The sequence below is a fragment of the Lampetra fluviatilis genome, chromosome 39 (assembly GCF_964198595.1).
Source record: "Lampetra fluviatilis chromosome 39, kcLamFluv1.1, whole genome shotgun sequence".
Classification (NCBI taxonomy): domain Eukaryota; kingdom Metazoa; phylum Chordata; class Hyperoartia; order Petromyzontiformes; family Petromyzontidae; genus Lampetra; species Lampetra fluviatilis.
The window spans coordinates 10,705,836-10,724,014 of record NC_136313.1 but is presented as its reverse complement, the minus strand read 5'-3'; the positions used below and the strand labels follow the sequence as shown (position 1 = coordinate 10,724,014).

Below are 18,179 nucleotides of genomic sequence, written 5' to 3'. Positions count from 1 at the left end.
ACAGCGACCCATCTACTCGGGCTGACGACCCGTTGAAGGCCTCTTCTCTAGGACCCAGCGAACCTCCAGCTGAAGCAACAAACTTAAGCTAAACTATAAAATATATATTACTAGGTAAGGCCCAATGGGCTATCTAGCTCTCTTTCAGAAGCGACATGGCTATCACAAATGATAGCTCGACGAAGTGGGTTGTCACGTGGAAATGTATAGCAGCCAAATACTCTTAGCGCGTGTGTTTTTAATGTGGAGGGAAAAACCGGAGGACCCAGAGAAAAATCCACGCGACCATGGGGAGAGAGACACGCCAACTCCAAATATACAGCGGGCGTCAGGGTTGGTATAAAACCCACGACCTCCTACATACCAGGCGAGGTAGTTAACATCTCGCAGCGGAGGGGGGGTGACACTCAGGGTCTGTGGGAGTCTTGGGTCGCACTTCAAAGTCTTGACAGTGGAGGCGAACGCGTGCTCTGGCTCACGGCCCAGAGCGTCGTTATTAATTACCCTCAGCCTCGTATTAATTATTCACACTCGATGTGATCTCAACGAAGCTATTTGCCACATTCGCGTAATGAAATGTCACTTGCAGCGCGGCCTGTAGCCTGGAGGGGGGGGGGGTGGATCCGTTAAACCGCGCCGTGCGGTGTGGCGCGCTACGGGGCGAGAGAGGGATGGAGGGGGGGGCACGTGGCCCCTCAGTAAGCGGGGACATCTTTACGCTCGAATCCCGTGGCATTATTTTACTGCGACAAGTTTCCACGTTATGAGCCGTTTTGTTTAGCTTTCATTTGTGGCGAAATCGCTTCTGAAAAATAAGCTCAAAGCTCAGTGGGCCTTACCTGGTGAAATAAAATAATAATAACACAGTTTAGAGTAAAACATATATAATTACATTTTATCTGTTTATGTTTTTTGGTAATTTGTTTACCTTTCCTATACTTTAATCTCGTATCGTGTGTTGTATTGTTTGTTGTTGGAACGTCCTGATCCGCCCCTACTGAACGTACTTACTACTGAACGTCTTTGAAAAAGTGTTTTATACCTCATTGGATTCCTTCACTATAAATACATATTCTACTACGGCTGAGGACCGACTGCAGTGTGTAAAATGTGAGTGAGTGCCCTTGCCTGGGTATAGTTTGGGGAGCTTGCAATACCCCGTTACTTGCCATGCCTCTCGTGTTTCCCTTTACATTTGCAGCAGTGTTGTTCAACAATTTTCAGCGACGGGGGCCACTTTCGCCGAAAGGACATCATCAGTATGTGAGGGCCGCCACACATTTGAAACCATTGGGTTTGACAGCATGATGGGGGGTGTCTTCACATGTTGTGTATTGTCGGGGGCCACACTAAAGGCCACCAGCGGTCGCCAGTGGCCCGCGGGCCTTGCAATGAAGGACATTGTGTAAATCCTACACAGTCGCTTTAGGACTGCCTTATGGATCACTGCAACTGACAGACCAATCGTCAGATGAGTCTTGGCTCGGAAATGTGTTATTTTCTCTGACTGGAAGAGACAGGAGGACGAACGCCGTGAATTAGCGAAATATTAGTTCGAGACACCCCTCTGTAAGCAAAAGCAAAGTGTGCCTGGGGTTGCATAGATAGCCCAAGGTGAAGTGACAGCTGATGGAGACGTTAGCCACGGGGTTATCAACTAAGAAAGGGAACAGCATAGCGAGGCACTGCCGCAAAGTGGACAAATGGATCAGATGAAACCACGTGTCAGAATGAATTGGCTCCTTGCTTAAATCAATAGAATATATATTGTTTGGATTGCCTTTAGGATGCAATTCTGACTGCGGTGAGATTTTAACTCCCGTCATATGATGTGCTATCCGAGGGGCACGAGGAGGCGCTGATCAGCGCGCGCACTGTGAACCCAGCCACCTGAGTTCGAATCTCGGCCACAGCTAGCATCAGGAGTGAGATATGAACCAGCACGGTGAAGAAGTATCATTCAAAAATTCCCCACGAGTGATACAGCGTAGTGAGGCATTCATCCAGCAGTGGATTGACAAAGGCTTGTAAACATTAACGTGCAATTATGACTCACGTCAAAACTGTTACTGCATAACATTGCATCCATAATCCATTACAGAAGTAAATTTAGACCTGGAGACGATGTAATGTGAAAACATTGTCTCGTTTTTTTACGTGGATAGACGGACACGTGCAGGAGACATCGCATGTCTCTTTTGATATTCATGTTTTCCGTGTCCACGCGAATGATTAATTTGCGTTATGCGTCGAACTTGAACCCCATAGAATTAGGAGAAGGTTACTGCTGTAACATCTGGCAGTTCACCGAGCATCGATTCAGGCAAGCCTGAATACCGCGTGTCGAAACCGCTCCAGAATTTTGTTTGTACTCAAGTAATACTGCTGAAAATTATGGAGCGCAAGATATTATTTTCCTGTCCATGTGGAGAGACGGATACCGACGTTGCAATTCTGGTCGACTATTTAATTGCACAATGGCACCACCTAGCGCCTGAACATCAAACAGCAAATACCGCCAGTAAATTCACTTGGTAACAATAAGCAGACTGCACACTCCACGTAACATCCGGCCAGGTACAACAATATTTTACGCATCCCATCAGCTGAACCATTTATGTGGAAGGGACAGCTCTGTGGAGGCTGTGAAGGAGGAGGCGATTTGTCCGCTCATCTATTCTGATATTTGGAATATTTTTGACAACGGGGCGAACGCATATTGTGTGTCATGTGAATAATTATCATGCAAAGTAAAACAAACTAAAACATTTTTATTTCACCATGTGAGGCCCACTGGCCTATATAGCTCTTTTGCAGAAGCGTCATGGCCATCACAAATGATTGCTCAACAAAGTGGCTTATCATCATATGTACATTTATAGCAGCAGCTAAATCCTCTGAACGCGTGATGTTGATGTTCAATGTGGAGGGGAAAACCAGAGAACCCGGAGAAAAATCCACGTGACCACGGGGAGAACATGCAAACTCCAAATATACAGGATGGGGATCGAGCCCATGCCATCCTGTAGACCATGTCGTTACCATCTCACTCCAACTTGACACGAGCAGACAGGCAGTCTGCACTTCAAATGTCTGTTTACGTTTCCAGTGACAGTCTTTTCTACATTTGGTATATTGCGATCGTTTTCACAGAGTCTCACGACTGATCTTCATTAGGGTCCTGCCAAGCTTTTTGTGGTTTTGATGTAGATTCCAATCGAGTGATTTACCGGTAAATGTTTTGAATATGATCAATTTGGACCGTCACCCCGACACAGACTGGTCTCACTACTCTGTAACTCGCTGACCCGGCTCCGACAAGACATCTGTGAAAATGAGCTTCATGGCTTTTCAGATTCTGATTCTGGTATGCACTCTTGCGAATGACGTCACGAGATCGCGAACGGCCCTGTAAAGTGCAGTTCACACAAACCGAGCATTGTTGACCTGGACGGTCGCAGGATTCGAACCGTGAATCTCGGTGGCCACATCACCGTCCCTTACAAGGTAGCATGCAGAGAGCAAGCGACCGATCCAATGAAGCGGACGTGTGAGAGAAAGATGTGGCTGCTATAAATTGCCTCGTGATTAGCCGCTTTCTTGGGCGATTATGTGTGGCCATTGTCGCTTCTGTAAAGAGCTAATAGCTCAGTAGGTGCATCATGAGACCTCCTTTGCCAGCATTACATTATGATAATAGGATATTCCTGTTTTATTGCCAGAAAGGGGAAAATAATATTATCAGCTCAGTAGACTTTGATTGGTAAGATTTGAAAAAAAAACTGTTTAGTGGTATTTGTATTTTTTTAAGTTATTTGTTCACCTTTCCTATACTTTTGCACTCCTATCGTGTTTTTGTATTGTTTGTTCTATCGTTCTTACCCCGTGCCCCTACTGGACATCTGTGAGAAATAACTTGAGAGCTCTGATTCCTCCAGTACTATCTACTATAATCACCCAGAAATGTCTGTACTTAACGCTCGTGACGTCACTCCACATCGACCAGCCCCCCTCATTAATATTTATGAACAAGTGACGTCCTCCAATTGGGCACCCCCCCCCACCCCTCCTCATTAATAATCATGAGCGGGTGACATCACTCAATATGGAATACTCCCCCCCCCCTCATTAATAATCATGCGCAAGTGACGTCCTCCAAATAAACACCCCCCCCCCCCCCACATTATTATGACCTACTATAATGAGCCAATAATATCTGTGTGCAACGCTCGTGACGTCACTCCACGTCGACCAGCCCTCCTCATTAATAATCATGAGCAGGTGACGTCACTCCATATAGAGAACCCTCCCCCCTCATTAATAATGAGCAGGTGACGTCACTCCACATGGAGAACCCTCCCGCCTCATTAATAATCACGAGCCGGTGACGTCACTCCACATCGAACAGCCCCCCTCATTAATAATCATTATTAGGTGACGTCCTCCAAATGGACACCCCCCCCCCCATTCATAATAATTAGCGGCTGACGTCACTCCACATGGGGGGGCGAGACGCCTCCTCCCCCCTCCGTCAACTTATAACCCTCACTACAAAGGCAGAACCCTCACGTCACGCGATCTCCGTAACGCTACTGAGACATTAAAGTAAAAATGACGTCATGATGAACAAGGGATTATAACCTTAAAATGAAATAGGTCTGTGTCACCACGCCCTTACAAATTGCACACGAATGGATGCAATGAATATCACGTCGCGGTCTGCTTTTCGCTTGCAAGTTTCAAATTTACTGCAATACATTTGTCCTTGGACGGGCAAAAGGCAAGTAAATCAATATTCTGATTCTCATTGAGGGTTTTGGGATGAGGCCTTGATTGCTGGAGTGGTAAGAAAGTGATGGTAGAGCGTGATGAGAGGGTTGGAGTAGGCAGGGGTGAGCCGGATTCATGAAGGATCTTCAAGATGGCAATCTCGGAATTGGGCTGGGATTGAATAAGGAGCCACGGAGTCCTCTGAGGATTGACAATCATCTTAAGCCAAACTTTGCAGCATTTAATTATAGCGCTTCAGTCAATCTCAGATGCATGTCCTCTGGTTGTTATATTGACCCTGTCATTGCTCTGAACATTTTCCCTTGTTACATTACTTAGTTTTATACATTGATTTTGTTTAATATATATAAACACATTCGTCAAAAACACTTTGAGCCTTAAGATGAACCTCTGATCTGTCATCCGGGGATGAACCTCTGATCTGGGACCAGTGGGATTACCTTTGATATGGGATCAGTGGGATAACCTCTGATCTGGCATCAGTGGGAGAACCTTTGATCTGGCATCCGGAAAATAACCTCTGATTTGGGATCAGTGGGATTACTGTACCTCTGATCTGGCATCAGTGGGAGAACTTCTAATCTGGCATCAGTGGTAGAACCTCTGATATGGTATCATTGGGAGAACCTCTGATCTGGCATCAGTGGTAAACCTCTGATCTGGCATGGGGTCAGAACCCCTGATCTGGCATCAGCGGGAGAACCTCTGGTCTGGTGTCCGTGAGAGAACCTTTGATTTGGCATCAGTGGAAGAACCTCTGATCTGGCACCTGGGCGAGAACCTCTGATCTAGCATCAGTGGGAGAACATCTGATCTGGCATCTGAGCGAGAACATCTGATCTGGCATTGGGGGAGACCCTCTGTACCCTTAGGTTTTTTCGGTAAAATCACGTAGGTAAAACATAAAATAATAATAGAATAGAATTATTTTCATTTATTATTATTTTATTTCTAGTTTTATTTTTATTTTTACCTACGTGACTTTACCTAAAAAACCTAAGAGTATGAATCAGAGGTGGGACAAAGTCATTGTTATGCAAGTCCAAGTCGAGTCGCAAGTCATCAAATTCATGACTCGAGTCTGACTCGAGTCCAAGTCACATGACTCGAGTCCACATCTCATAGGTGGGACAAAGTCATTGTTATGCAAGTCCAAGTCGAGTCGCAAGTCATCAAATTCATGACTCGAGTCTGACTCGAGTCCAAGTCACATGACTCGAGTCCACACCTCTGGTATGAATCCTTGCAGTCACGAAAGCTTCATATCTAGAACCCTCTGTACCCTCTGATCTGACATTACCGTCGCTTCGCGTTCAGCGGCCGGATGTGGCGTCAAGCGGGAAACGTTCGATGTGTCTGCGCGCGTGAGGGCTGGGGGCACAGGGGGCGGGGCGAAGGGTGGACAGGGGGCGGAGCTGTACAGGGGGCAGAAGGGCGGGGCAGCGGGGCGGGGCGGGGCACGCGGGCGGTGGTGGCGGGGGGGTATGAAAAGCCGGCGGTGGGGGGGGGGCAGAAAAACCGGACGTGACGTCGCCGGCGTCCTTTCTCGCGTGACGTCACCGCGGTGACTCCTCTGCCCCGAGTCGGCGCGTCTCGCTGGGGCTCCGCGCGCACCACGATGGGCGGGCAGGGCGAGGAGTACGACTACCTCTTCAAAGGTGAGGCCTCGTGCCCTCCACGACGCAGACGCCGCGGGGGTGACACACACACGGGGGAGGGCGACGGCGCGAAGTGCGACCGGAGAGTGAGATGAAGGGATAGGAATGCGGAGAAGGATGAGGGCGCTTCGTAGGCCGCCGCCGGGCAGTGAGTCAGAGGTGGTGGGTGGGGGGGGTCGGCCCGAGCGGGAGAGACCGGGAAGAAGTTGGCGGCCAGAGGGTGAGGAGGTGGCGGCGGCAGGGCCCGGGTGAGCGCCAAGGTGTAGAGCCGGGGGTGAGGGGTGAGGGCGGTGTTCGTTGTTGGGCGAGTGGTGAGGAGAGGGCGTAGAGGGGAGACGAGTGGCGGGCCAAGTGAGCGCCAAGGGTGAGGGCGGTGGGTGGGGGGTAAAGAGAGAGGCATGGAGTCGATGGCGAGTGGAGAGATGGGTGGTGAGACGGGCTAAGTGGGACATGGAAGCAGTGAGCGTGGTGGTGAATCGCGTGAGTTTGGGGTGATGGTCGGGGCGAGTGCTTCGAGTTGAAGATCGCGAGATCCAGAGAGACGCGCTCTGTCCGGGGTGATGGGTGATGGTTGGAGAGAGACAGCGGTGAGGGGAGTGCCCGCGTTGATGGATGAAGGCTGTGTTTAGGTAAGGGGAGGGCATTTATTTAGTGAGGGTTAGCAGCGATGTCAGCCTATGGGGGGGATGAGCTGAGGGGTTGGGGTGACGAGAAAGGGGCTATGGGGGTGAGGCGTGTAGTTGAGGATTAGTGGGGAGGGTAAGATCTGAGGGCTGGTGAAAGGAGATGACTGCGGGTTGATGGTGAGGTCTGGTTAAAGGGTGACGAGTGGTTGAGGCCTTGTATTAGGATGAGGATACTGATCATTAAAGATTGATTAGGGGATATATAAGTGTGGGAAACAGATGCGATGAGTGTTTGAGGAGAGGGATTGGGGATCAGTGGTGAGGGAGAGATGGGGGGTGAAGAGTTAAGAATGTGGGTAAGTGGTGAAAGTTAAGTGTGGGTTATGGCTAAGCTGATGTTAAAGCTTAGGATTGGTGGTGAGTGTTAAAAGTAACAGGAATGGATTAGAGGTGAGGGTTACTTTTGGGTTCGGGATTTGAGTTGTGTGTTTGTGGCAAGGCATATGGGTTAGGCTTGAGGTGTGAGGTTTAGGGGTTAAGGCTTTGTGTGTGGATTGTGAGTGAGGGTCGGGCAGATTGCTGTTTATGATACTTTTGATGAAGGCTGAACAAACACAATATCCCTACTCCATCAATTCTAGCATGCACACTCTGCCCTCATGCTCTAACTCATTCATCTTTATTGCCACGTAATATCTCACTAACCCGCCGACACTAACCTGAACTTAACTTACGAACTCATTCACTAATCGGTAAGCCCCAACATCTATCCACATAATAATTAACCCATTACACCCACCTCAAGCCTCGCCCAGTTTTGCCACTTTTGCAGAACAACAATAACTTGATTGTTTGGGCACATACGGCGCATTTTGTTTACCGTGCCGCATTCCCGAAAGCACCCTTGCAAAGAGTAACCCAGTTTAAAATAATTGCGGTCATAATCCGCCTCCTTCGGGGAGGGGCTTGTGGTCGGGTGGGTTGCGACGTGGTCAGGAATTTGGATGAACGTCGCCCCGTGCTCGAGTGCCGGGCCAGAGTGGCTCGAATGAGCTGCCGATTTTCTTGAAACCGCGGACCGATAAACTCCGCTCCCCCTGCCTTAGTCCAGCCTCACGGTGAATGTGCAAGCTCCTCCAGCCTGCTCGTCCAGTTTCTGACCAACCGATCTATGTTTTTTTTTCAACTAAAAGAGAATAATTGCGCCAGGGGTGTTTTTGTTTGTTGTAAAATTGTCCATAAAGAACCGGTTACATGAAAGTGACGGCACGAACGCAAACGGATTACGCAATGACATGGGCCAGGAAGGGGGGTGGATGGGTTTTCACATACCAATTTGGGCCCTAGAGGGGCCCTCCCTAACTTGTGTGATTGCGTGACCGCCACGTGTGATGAGCGAGGCGCGTGCTTATTCAATAAACCGCATCGTGCCGACGACGAGAACTACAAATTAATTTGCACGGAGTCGATATTCAATCACTCGAGTACGTTCGAATGTGCCGGTGCACACGCTCGGTCTCTGTTGCCGCCGGCGATTTGTCGCTGGGCAGTACTTCTCAACAACCAACTTCACTGTCATCCTTCACTGCTGTGTGTGTCTGTGTGTCTTGTCTTTTTTTACAAGTGAATAATTACGACTGTAATGTTCTCCGAGGAAAACTGTAATACACACACACAGTAAGTCATTATGTTTGTGCCACGTGTTTGTTTTAGGTCAGGCCATCTTTGTTCACATTATAATTTGCGTCCCCTTTGAGGTTTGTCAAGTTTTGTGCCAATTCCCGAGATAAATTCTTCAAACTTAACGATTACACTTTCAAACCCTACCGAGGAGGCCGTCTTGGCATGTTCGCCACGGTTGTTGCGAATCATCCAACAACCTGCGCGGCACTGGCACCATCAAAACATCGGTGGTGCCTGCACATTTTTAAAGTGACCACCCCCCCTATAACGTCACTCTATCTCTCTCAAGAGGGAGAGACCCTTGCGGATCCAACTGCTTGAAACACACGGACACCCATCGTTTTCATTCCCGGACCACTCGTTGAAATGTTGGGAAAGCTCATGGCATCGGGGCTAAGTTGTGTGTCACCGAATACTTTGTTTTACCACGGTTTTTCATAGTTTGGTATGTACTGAAGAGCAGCCTGACCAGCAAGCTGCGGGTACTGTTGCCATGCCTTTTAATATGTGTTTTGTGCTATTTGGGGTGTTTGGAGCCTCGGCTGGCCTTGGCTGCCCAAACTCGCATTAGTACGATGGTGCATTCCTTACGGTGGGACATGGCTGTAGGTTTACAGTAAATATCGCCTCATGTTTGTCGTTACAAGGTCACGCCCCAAGGAAACGGTCACTCTCCAGAGAATGGCCACGATGAGCAGAACCTTCATCTGAAATTGTTATTGCGCGATATCGACTGTGTCCTATCAACAGCACCTTCCAGCGCAATGTAAATCTCAGTAATGGTTAAAATCATGGCAGCAATTTTGACGGAGTTGGAGACAAATCTCAATCTCACATGAGAATATACTTTGTTGGAACTCAGCCAAAAAGTGTTGTCAATGCAATTGACATCGACACTTCTTCAACGTGTTGCCCAGTTGTAGAATGAGTCACGGGGATTGAAGCGGCCTTTATTTTTATCCCCAACATCTCATGTTCTCATCTTGTCCGCATTCCGTTCCTAACCAACGTTGTCCCCGCTTGCAGTGGTGCTGATTGGAGACTCGGGCGTCGGCAAAAGCAACCTGCTTTCTCGCTTCACGCGCAATGAGTTCAACCTAGAGAGCAAGAGCACCATCGGCGTGGAGTTCGCCACGCGCAGCATCCAGGTGGACGGCAAGGTCATCAAGGCGCAGATCTGGGACACGGCCGGGCAGGAGCGCTACCGTGCCATCACCTCCGCGTAAGTGGTGCTCTGCTGCCGCGTTGTGGCGCTAACTTACTGTGCCAGCCCGTGAAGTGCAGAGCAAAGCCCGGTGCACGTTCGGGCTTTTATGTATGTAGGGCGCCTGGTATACGGGAGGTCGTGGGTTCGATTTTGACCCTGACGCATGGATATTTGGAGTTTGCATGTTCTCCCCATGGTCACGTGGATTTTTATCCAGGTCTTCCGGTTTTTCCCTCCATCGTTAGAAATATGCGTTTAGAGTGTTGGCTGCTACACATTTCCACGTGATAAGCCGCTGGGTTGAGCTATCATGTGTGGCCAGGTCACTTCTGAAGAAGAGCCACTATATAGCAACGGGGGCCTTACTTGATAAAATTAAAAAAGTTTGTTTCATATATATAGTTTTTAATAGTTTTATGTATGTTGTTTTGCACCATATGTAGCCAACCATACTAATCGGAGGTGTGGGGGAAGGACAACAAATTAAACACAAAAAGCAGTTTCATAAATTGTCGAGCTTTTGATAATCGTTTTCAGAATCGAATTATCATCAATGTTATCTATGGGCGCTCCACACTGCTGGATGAAGACCTGCTGTTGACACCCCAGGCTGCACTGGCTGCCCAAGGAGCGTAGGGTTGTTAAACTATTAGTCACGGAATCGATGATCAAATCCACTTACATTTTGGTTACTAATTAGCCGATCGGCAAGCACGAATATTCAAACCACACGCTCCGTTCCAGTGTGGATTGGTCGAGTGGCAGCCATCATAAGATGCCAGCAGCAAGCTTCTATCAGTCGCTGTGTGCTACAATCGAGCACACACAATATACGTACGGGGCTGAACTTATACCATAGAGATACTTTGATCTGTGCAGCAAACGGACAATATTTGATTCATTGTCTTCTTTTGCACGCGATTATCGCTCGCACAAAAAATGTAAAAGAACCCTTGTGCCGGTGGAGTGCATGTTCATCGCGAATGGCAATCACAGGGCGATGATCTCGGGAGAATTGCCTTGGCTTTTTGTTGTCCTGTGAAACTTTCCACATGTGTGCCCGGCCTTAAGGATGCTTCACCCAGTGCCTATATTTTAACATCACGGCTGGTCAAAGTAGAAACACAAACGTGTAACTAATGTATTCAAACACTGAGCAAAAGAAGTGTGTTTTAGTGTCATGTCACGGTCTTGAAAGTCAGTTATGCTTTTCCCCGTTAAAGAAAGGGCTTATTTTTTTAAGTAAAAGTATTTTTTGTTGAACATGGGGAGAGGCACTCCTTTCCTGTTTATGGCCTTGAGCCAGTGGTAAAAATTCCACATTCCTGTGGTGTAAGTAAATTGGAAGGACAACCATCATTGAATTCCCACGAAGGGCTCCTAATTTAACGATCCTGGAGCGATAAAAGACCTCGTCGACCTCCAATCAGTACTTGAGCTCGCAACTCTAAACACTGGGCTACTGAGCAACTGTGATGTTAACATTATAGTAGTTACAAAATGCCTATAACCAAATCATCTGGAAATCCACCCATCTCATAAAATCTTCCAAAGTTGTGCAGAATTGCGCTTGCATATTTCTCGGGATGTGTGACCACCGTAAAAACATGTTATCGTAGGACTGTGGGGCCATGTGGTGGGCAGTAGAGGGCAGTGTAGCAAGATCCATTGCTCTGTCCTTCCAACCCATACAGACCGACGGTATCATTAAACATTTCCCATTCCGATGACATACACGTATAGAGTTGGAAGTAAAGGGCATGCGGGAGGGCGTGTGGCACACTTTTGTGCCAGCTATCAGTGTGGTCATGTTTCTACAGTTCTTTGCGGTGAATAAGATGTCTTTTAAAAACGGCGGCACTATGCCTCTAAATAAAGTTAGCGATAACCAATGGCGCGTGTCGGAGATTCAGTGGTGAACGGGACATCCACCCTGCAACTTGCAGACCTCTCGGAAGGGTAAAGGGTTGAACAACCCGCACAACTCGCACGGCATGGGAAGGCTCTTATCCAGCAGTGGATTGACAAAAGGGCTGTGTACAATAAAAATCTGTAAATTCGTACAGATCGCTGAGTATTTTGCAATCCTGCAGACGACAAATCCTACATCGGTTCATTCCCATTTGTCCCCCTTGCCCGCTGTCAGGTACTACCGTGGTGCGTACGGTGCACTGCTGGTGTACGACATCGCAAAGCACCTGACGTACGAGAACGTGGAGCGCTGGCTCAAGGAGCTGCGCGACCACGCCGACAGCAACATCGTCATCATGCTCGTGGGCAACAAGAGCGACCTGCGGCACCTGCGCGCCGTCACCACCGATGAGGCCAAAGCCTTCGCAGGTGCCGCCTCGTACCGCCCTGTGCCACCGCGTTATGCCGCTGCCCCCACATCTCCGCGTCCAGCTCCACCTGTGGTCGTGCTCGGGGAACTATGCTTGCCCAGAAGCATTGCTTTCGCACGTAGACGCTCAATGCTCCGTGCCACAGTATTCCTTTGTATTTCATCAAGACCCGCTGGACTGTGCCATGAGCTTCGCCTACCAGCTTCTGTAGCATTAGGTTCGTTTATTTGGACTAATTGAGTTGAAACCATGAGGCCAAGGTTGGTTCAGCAGGTGGGGTGCGGTGGTCTTGTCAAGCTTGCAGTGCAGGAGCCGATTTCATTGCTGGGCGCGTTACCTATATGCTGCGATGTCTGAGAGAATTAAGTTGTTTTTCATTCATTGTGTGTGTGAACCAGTCACGCAATGGTTCATTCACAGCTTGATGAACCTGAAGCGAGGGATTCAATGCCACGTATGGAAAACATAAGTGGCAAATGTTACCTGAGACTCTCCTGCGCATACATAGGTTGACTCTACATTAAATGAGTACCTATTTCAGCGTGAATGTCAGCACTGGGGAGACACTCCCCACCCTCCTGTGTGCAATGCCATACTTAATAGGTGCTCATTAACATCACTTAAACCTCTACAGTCCATATGGCTACACGTGCAATCATTGTCTTTGTGTCCACAGAAAACCATGGGCTCTCTTTCATTGAGACGTCTGCGTTAGACTCAACGAATGTGGAAGGTGCTTTCATCACCATCCTAACAGGTAAGCGTTCGGGTAGGCATCATTGTCCAGCATATGTAGCCTGCACATATTGTGCAGCTGCACATATTGTGCAGCACATATTGTGCAGCTACATATGCTGGATCTAAAATGCTCACGTTCACCATGACCTCAAACTAATGGGACTCGTATTGGCACTGCTCTGGATCCGACAGGCTCAAATTCGCCCTGACCACTCGCTGCCGATGGTGTAGCTGTTTTATGCAATGCTGTGCATAGCACGGTTTAAAAGTCATATTGGCAATACGCAAAGTTGAAATATGCGTTTATTTGCGTGTAGTTTATCGCTGGAAAATATATTTTAAATAAGCCATAGGTTAATGTAGACCTCCAACGGAAGGCTCTGTGTTCTCAGTGTGTCATTGTACTTGTATTCATGTTGAAATTCTTTCGCACTGCACATAGCCAACCATGCTAATTGGAGGTGCTTTGCTTATGTTTTTACTCGTTTGCTTATTTACACGTTATATTAACTTGGAGTACTATCCCACCCACCCGCAGAAATCTACCGCACAGTGTCACAGCACCACATACCGGACGGCGGTGGCTCGAGCGGAAACCTGGCACGCAGCAGCGAGGTAAAGCTCACGTACCCGGACAAGTCTCCCGACGCCGGCAAGACGTCGCGCCTGCCGTGCTGCCAGAACCTGTGAAGGCCGGAGCTCGGAGGGGCGGGGGTGGGTTGGGGGCGGGGGGGTAGAGGCCCCCAACGCCCCCCTCCCCCCCCCCCCAGCACGCACAGCGGCGCCGAACACATTTCACCAGTGAGCACGAGCGACTCTTGCCGGGAGATCGCGCGACGGATGCAGAGAAATTTTTTTAAATAAATAATTTAACACGATGGGTGGGGGGGTCTAACCGGCAGGTTTGGTTCCCAGAGTTGATTGAAGGTGAGCGTGAATGTGATATCAAGTGAGATGTGCAGCCAGACGGGACTGTGGGGGATATTTGGAGGCATTGGCTGGCTCTCACTACGCCTTGTCCACTTGTCTGTGCTTCACATTGCCCTGTTACTTTTTTTACTCCCACGAATGGGTTTCTTTTAGGCTATAGCAGCTATTATGTAAACATCAAAGTAAAAAAAAAATCTGTGTCGTGGGGTTGATAAATCTACACTACATGATGCACAGCTCATGTCTTTGAAGTAACTCGGAAAGTGAACCACATATCATCAATCAAAGATGATGCCTCGGAGAATTTCCATTGCCCCCTCACCTCTGGCGCTCGATGGCGACTGTCAAGCCGGCATTTTTACCCCCCGGGGCGTCGCTGTGAGCCCCGAGCTGCTCTGAGAGGTGGCCGCTGTGGCCCTCTGGCTGGGAGCAGCTGCCACCTTCTATCGTGGCCGCTGGGTTGGTAGCGGTGTGGCGGGTTTAGGAGAATCGGTGCGCATGGCGCGCGATCGGTGGTGCGGTGGCCGCCACAGTGCTCTTGATTTCATTTGTCTGGAGGCGGCAGATGAATCTGCTCAAATTAGCTAAAAGGTGAAACTAAATCTAACTACGTGAATAGGCTCTTTGAACAGAGTTGGAAAAAGTTATTGATTTTCTGGTCCGTTTTTTGTTGAATTTTTTTTCGGTTAAAAATTATATTGTAGTCTAGCTAATGTAAAGACACTGAAACTCTAAAATAGAAATATAACATACAATTATAAATCTCGCGCAAAATTTTGCATTGATCTGTTTGCGAGTGCTCGTCACCTGAAAAAAAAGTTTAAAAAACTACCATTGTGCCACTGATGACGCTTAGCAATGAAAACATGAAATACCGCACAACTTTAATGAGCCTGATGGTAATTTCAAGAGTGCACGCACTGTGACATCAAAAGCTGCATGCATTTTGAGCGCTGAATCTAAAAATGTATCCATCTGCTGTTATTACGGTGCCTGCAAGCCGTGTGCACGTGTAGTGGATGAGGTTCTGTGTGAGTGGAGAATTAACGTAACATCTTGGAGCATATCTTCTCTTTCCGCGATTTGTTAATCGTTAATGAGATTCACAATTACAGAGATTTGTGAGTGCGTGTACGCGCGTTTATTTAATTTCCACGCAGTTAAATAGTTTAATTGGGCAGCTTCTGTTCCTCTGCCGTGAAGTGTGGTTGGACAGCGCTGATTTCATCGTCTCCATCGTTTCACACACACGGCAATGGGCGTGCGGCATTCTGACGTGGCGGCGAAGCCCGGGCTCTTTCCCGAGCACTTCTCACTCCGACTGGTGGGAATGTGGAGGTCGTGAGAGGGCTGAGCTTCACTTCCACCTTAACCCTGTGCTCAAGTAAAGCACCCCACGATGGTGAAGTGCATGCAGGGGGGATGTCATGATAAAAGGGATGACTGAACACACTGGAGGCCTTGGTACGCTTTGCTTACGGCTGCGATGAGAAAACACTCCACCTTATCTCTCGGCCTTGCGTGACATTTTTGAGAGTTTTGGGCCTGATACAGATTGTCATAAATTCATGGGTTGGTGGCGAATGGTAAATCGTGAAAAATAAATACTGTATAAGTGGGTGCCAAAAATGATGCTGCAATGTTCATGTCGCCTGCGTGATTGGCCTTCCTTGTACCTTATCGTCTAAATGCCTTTATAAGAATAATCTTTATGTATATCAGTCTCTTTGCTCTTGGTTTGATACTCGGTGGAATCCAGCTCCACGACATGCACCTCCTCTTCCTCAACAAACGTTTCGTTTGTACACCAGTGGTGATTTGCGTTATTCTACGACCAGTGTAATAGGTGCCCTGTGGCGCTAACGTCGCGACAGTGATTGGGAAGCTCCTCGCTTGGCCATGAGCAGCTCTTTCTCACTCAAGGCCAGGTTCATGGTATGCGGCGGGGGAGCAGGGCCTCATCTTGAAGAAGCCTTTTGGAGGGAGAGTGGCGAGGTCAGCACCGTGGGCTTGGGATTGTGCTGGGCAGTGCCATTGACGTGGTTGTTCATGTACAGCTAAATTCACAATAGTGTCCTGTACAGTAAATCGTTTTGGGGAACTAAACGGTGTGTGTTTTATTTTGTCTTACACCCCCACACTTTGACATTGTTTGCATTTTTTTACAATCATGCCTGCATTTGGTCTGTTGGTTTTGTAGAAAAAAGAAAATATTTACGAATAGCAGTGGATGCACTGAGAACCTATTTTCGGAATTATAGACGCTGCAATGTGTTTGGTAAATTATAGTAAGGGTATGTCACTAAGGGCATGCATACAAATGCTGCCAGTAGGGACAGGAACCGTTCATCATATGGCTGGCAACACATTTCCTTTTTGGCTGCACTTTGAGAAAATTGGATGCACCAAATTGATTGGACATTCTGACTGTCGGACCAATTTTGGCAAATTCCTTTTGTTATGCCACAAATTCCTTTTGTTATGCCACAAATTCACTTTGACTTTGCCAGAGCTCTGAGCAAGCATGCGATGTCCAGTATATTTTCTGCAGGATGAAGACTGGCCATATTTGATCATTACTTTGCGTATACCATTTGGGTAAGGCGCAACTATATAAAGCCACGCTCGCAATAATTTAGTTATGAATATATACAGTCTGTTCCCTTTGCTAGACCACTGCTGGATGAAGGCCATTCGTCACCATGTCCAATTGGAAGTTGGCCATAGTTCACGTAAGTCAACACGTGTGTCAATAACGACCTGGAGGAAATGAAAGGTCAGGCATCCTTTGACAGGTTTTTCGAGCTGGTCGAAAGGGGTCAAGACTTGTTCAGATGTTACTCGCCACTTTGTGGCATGGAATCTAATTTGGGGGGAGGGGGTTTTCGAGATTCATAGCACAGTGCGCTCACCTCTGTAACACCACTCCGATCCCCTCGATATATATTTTGTCTTACCACACAGTTGGTATCAACGTAGGCAATATCAATTGACATCGTGCTTTGAAAATTATTGGTCTTTTTTATTGCCTTGGGGAAAATACGTAGTTTTTGTAGAGATAAAAAATTGCTTTAAATAAACCGATGACAATTTGTGTACTTTCAAATGTTATGATTACAAAACTGAACATCTTCAATCAAATTCTTGGTTCTTTCGGTAAAGTCGCGTAAGTAGAAAACATAAAAATAACATTAAAATAAAGATAAAAATTAATTGAAATAAAGGCAATAAACTAACGGCGTTTCGATCGCAACACAAGCAGCGGTCTTCATCAGGCGGAGAGAAAAGGGGGCAAGCCTCCAAATGTCGCTGCTTCTTCGGGTTCCAAAGTGAGTGGGCGTGGTAAAGAGGTGCGGCAGCAGCGCACTAATTCAGGAGCAAAACAAAGGGGGAGTTGGGGGGAGGTGAGCTTGTGCAGCACAAACAGCGTTAATGTCGCAGGGGGGAGGGGGTGGGGCAGAGATAGGGGGAGGGGGGCATTGCACCTCGCAACACCCATCCACACTGCTGACGGTAGAGGTTGACAAGAAAACACAAATCAAGTCATGACCCAAAGTGGTTGACATCTTTCCAATGATTGCTGAGTGTAATACCGTCGTCTCGGTTGAAATTGCGTCTGTGCCGGGCTGAGAGGGCTCGGGCACGCGATGCACCGTCATCGCATACACCCTCTGGGTGGGTGTAGTACCAGCCCTAGCAGGGCTTGGCGAGCGCTGGATAGCACGGGCACCACGCACAGCGTGTGGTGGGGGCTCCCACGAGGGGGAGCGGGAGAGTGTCAGCCCAAGGGCAGGGTTGCCCTGGGCCATGGCACTCTGGTTGACCCTGCAGACACGTGATCTAGAGTGTCCATAGAGAGGCCCCCAGGTAGGGGGACTCGGCAGTGATCACGTGTCCAGGGAGAGCTCTCGAGAAGGAGGTAGAAGGCTCCAGAAGGTGGGCGGGGCCAAGGGCGGAGCGACCCCGACCGTAGGGGGATATAAGGCGGGTCCCTGAGAGGGACCGGGGTCGCTGCATTCTACAAGCTGAAGCTCCACGTCCACCAGCTGAAGACCTACATCACAAGCTGGAAGCTCTACGTCTACAAGACAAACACGTGGCCACGGACCCGAGTCGGGACCCGACCCTTCGTAGCAGTAACTCCTCTGTATTGTGTAGTTAGCTGGGTGGTCACCACCCTAGGTTGTATCTGGTGAAGGGGCAG

General features: G+C 48.4%; 1 protein-coding gene across 1 annotated transcript; it reads left to right on the top strand.

Moving 5' to 3' along the window:
- The first annotated feature begins 6,315 nt into the window (after window positions 1–6,315).
- LOC144945994 (ras-related protein Rab-11A-like) lies at window positions 6,316–16,081 on the top strand. The gene is made up of 5 exons (XM_078874707.1): window positions 6,316–6,449; window positions 9,785–9,980; window positions 12,112–12,305; window positions 12,984–13,064; window positions 13,584–16,081. The coding sequence occupies exons 1-5, from the start codon at window positions 6,410–6,412 to the stop codon at window positions 13,733–13,735; spliced, it is 663 nt and encodes a 220-aa protein (XP_078730833.1). The 5' UTR covers window positions 6,316–6,409; the 3' UTR covers window positions 13,736–16,081.
- The last annotated feature ends 2,098 nt before the right edge of the window (window positions 16,082–18,179 follow it).